The sequence below is a fragment of the Panthera onca genome, chromosome A2, assembly GCF_046562875.1.
Source record: "Panthera onca isolate mPanOnc1 chromosome A2, mPanOnc1 haplotype 2, whole genome shotgun sequence".
Taxonomy (NCBI): Eukaryota; Metazoa; Chordata; class Mammalia; order Carnivora; family Felidae; genus Panthera; species Panthera onca.
Window position 1 is genome coordinate 155989404 of NC_138340.1, and position 2811 is coordinate 155992214.

The following is a 2811-nucleotide window of genomic DNA, read 5'->3' on the forward strand; positions in this document are numbered from 1 at the left end:
AGTACCTCTTGAAGCTGAAGCAACGACAATTGATCTTCCACGTCTGTCTTTTCGTATCTTCTGTTTCCAAACTTCCGAACTTGTGGAGTTTGAAGAGGGTTATGTAATTGCCATGGTAGTGAATATTTTCCAATATTAAGTGAGCACCTGCTTTAAGAAATAGGTTTATCAGTCATGTCAAAAGCCAACCATGCTATCTTGGGGTTTAGATATTATTTGGGAAGAGGTGATTTCTCATAGTTTGGTTCATACCAAACACTAATGAACTATAGTGTACAAAGCATTTACACTGAGTACCTCACCTCTCAATTTCACTCATTTTATCAAAACAAACTTGGGGAACTTGTGCCATTCTTGACTAGGCCATGGTTAGAGCTTTGATTCTTTTATTCCACTCTGGGTGAGTTCACTGATGTAAAGTTATGTTTACGGAAGAAACTGGAATAGCTTTCTGAAGGCTTTCTGAACAATCAGAGGCATATTCATGAAGAGCTCGTTTCGTCTCGTGTCTGCTTTCAACATAGGTCTGGAGTCCTGGGATCTGCCTTGTGGTCTGCCCCTATCTTTAGGCTGTTCTGAACCCAGAGTAGAATGGTCTCCACAGCTCTCCTCAGCTTGGCATTGCCTGAGATCAGGATTGCTGCATGTATCGAGGGACAAGCTGCTAGGATCCCCACACAGATCATTACCCCGATCTTGTTGTGCCACAGCATCAGTAAAGGCACTGAAACGAGGGCAGCACAGAATGACACCACATAGAGGCAGAGAAAGGAGACAAGAGATCTGAGGGCTTTGATATGGGCTTCCAGGCTGGGGTCGCGGGAGTCTTTGGTTTTGGTCCTCATTGTCCTCATGTGCCTCCCCAGGGAGACAATCAGCACCCCAGAAGAAACCAGAAAAAATAACAACGACGGGATGGACACCAGTGTGCAGAAGATGAAGGAGTGATAGAAATTGAGTTTTGCAATTTGCAAATTGAATTCTGTATTATTCACGAATAGCATAGTTGTGAATGTGAAGCCAGATCTGCTAAAAAAGTCCCCCAAACAGATGGCGGTGCAGATACAAGAGAAAAGCATTGCGCCCAGGAGCATCTGGGGGACCTTCCGGGAGACCCAGCTTGCCACACAGTGCAGGAGGGTGTGAGAGAAACGGGCAATCTTGGAGCAGTAGAGAAGACTGAGGCAGGTGGTGAGCCAGAGCCCAACTTGGTTTGTGATCATCCAGAGCATGATGATGGTCTGGTAGCTGAGGCTCAGCGGATCTTTCATCCTCTGGAAGTATGTAAGCTGGATGGCATCCAGAAACAGCAGCCCATGCAGGAAAAGCCGGGTGAGGCTGAGACTCAGAAGAATAAGATCACAGTTGCTCAGTGGCTGCTTCCTCACCACATCCCAAAAATTCACCAGGAAAATGAAGGCATTGGCCAGGACCCCCACTGTAAATTCCAGGATTGAAAGGAATAGAAATGCACTCTTGACTTCATAGGACACAGTTATGACAGGAGTCAGAGCCAACATGATGTCTCTTCTTACTTGGTTAATCTAAGTCTCACATACCCCCCAGCAGAGAAGGGTAAGTGTACATTACAAGCCAGGACTTCTCCTTCACAAAGCATCAGGCTTTTGCCCTAGATCGATGCCCAAGTGAGTGCACAAAAAATTCGGACAGCAAACTTAGAGGGATATTGTTGCTTTAGAATATCTCTTGGATACACACAAGAGCTCATTGTAAGAGTAGAAGGAGGACGGTTCTTTCTCTTGGGTGATGCAGAAGCTTTTAATAAACCTGGGTGTGTCTGTACAGCAGCCCTCCCAGAGGGCCCTAGCATAGCATCAGGGATGCAAACCAGACAGGGTCTCGGGTTCCCAAGTCCAGTTTTGCATGCCCATCTGGACCTGCATGGTAGGAGAAGGGAGTGGGATTTGCTTATGGGTTTGAAGGGGACTGGCAGCAGGCAAATCGTATCTTCTTGATGAACTAAGGTTTGAAATGGTGCCTCTTTCCATTTGCATGCCTTCTTCTATCATCTCGGAGGAAGGGCTCTTACCATAGACTCTGTTTTTAATGTGGACGAATGCACAGTTCCTCCCCAGGCATCCGCACAGGAGTTGTGGCTATCAATGCCAAAGATTTCGTTCAAGCATCATCCTCATTCTAAGCCCTGGGCTGGCAACGCACCATTTCCATGAACAAGGCCAGCAGCTGCCATGAAGGGAGAGGGTCGGGGGTGATCTGGCCTGGATTATTGCAGAAGCCTTTTAACAGCTTGCACTGTCTTTGTCCCCACTCCTTTACCCCGTTTTCCACAAAGCAACGATAGTGATCCTGTTATAAATATAAGATCATGTCATTGCTCTGTCCAGGCCTTTCGGGACCTCTGATATCCCTCACCATAAAAGCAAAGTCCTTACAGTGTCCCATGGGTCCTGCTGTATACCTGTATACCCCTGATATCTAATCAGGGCCTCTGTCCCTTCTCGGATGTTATTTGGGGTACTTGCTTCCCCTTTTGCTCCACTCCAGCCATATGGGCCTCTTTCATGGTCTGTGAACTCACCATGCACGCTTCCACTCACCAGGCACGCTGCACACTTGAACTTTCCATTGCCTGAATTGCTTTTCCTCTACTTACTCAGGTGTCTCAGTTTCTTGTCAAAAGTCGCCTCATCAGAGGGACTTCCTTGATCATCTTAGAAGTGGCATTACTTAGCCACATCTTGAATGCTTGTTATCATTGTTACCCTATTCTATATCCCTGCATATACTCAGTTATTTATTGCCCTCTAAAACTACAAGCTTCATGAAGAC

General features: G+C 46.4%; 1 protein-coding gene across 1 annotated transcript; it reads right to left on the reverse strand.

Annotated features, from left to right (window-relative positions):
• Positions 1 to 515: 515 nt before the first annotated feature.
• On the reverse strand, positions 516 to 1520 carry TAS2R38 (taste 2 receptor member 38). Its single transcript, XM_060627577.3, has one exon. The coding sequence runs from the start codon at positions 1518 to 1520 to the stop codon at positions 516 to 518; it is 1005 nt and encodes a 334-aa protein (XP_060483560.3).
• Between the last annotated feature and the right edge of the window lie 1291 nt (positions 1521 to 2811).

Coding starts and splice junctions, on each gene's coding strand:
- TAS2R38 (XM_060627577.3), bottom strand. CDS start 1,520: ATGTTGGCTCTGACTCCTGTCATAACTGTGTCCTATGAAGTCAAGAGT.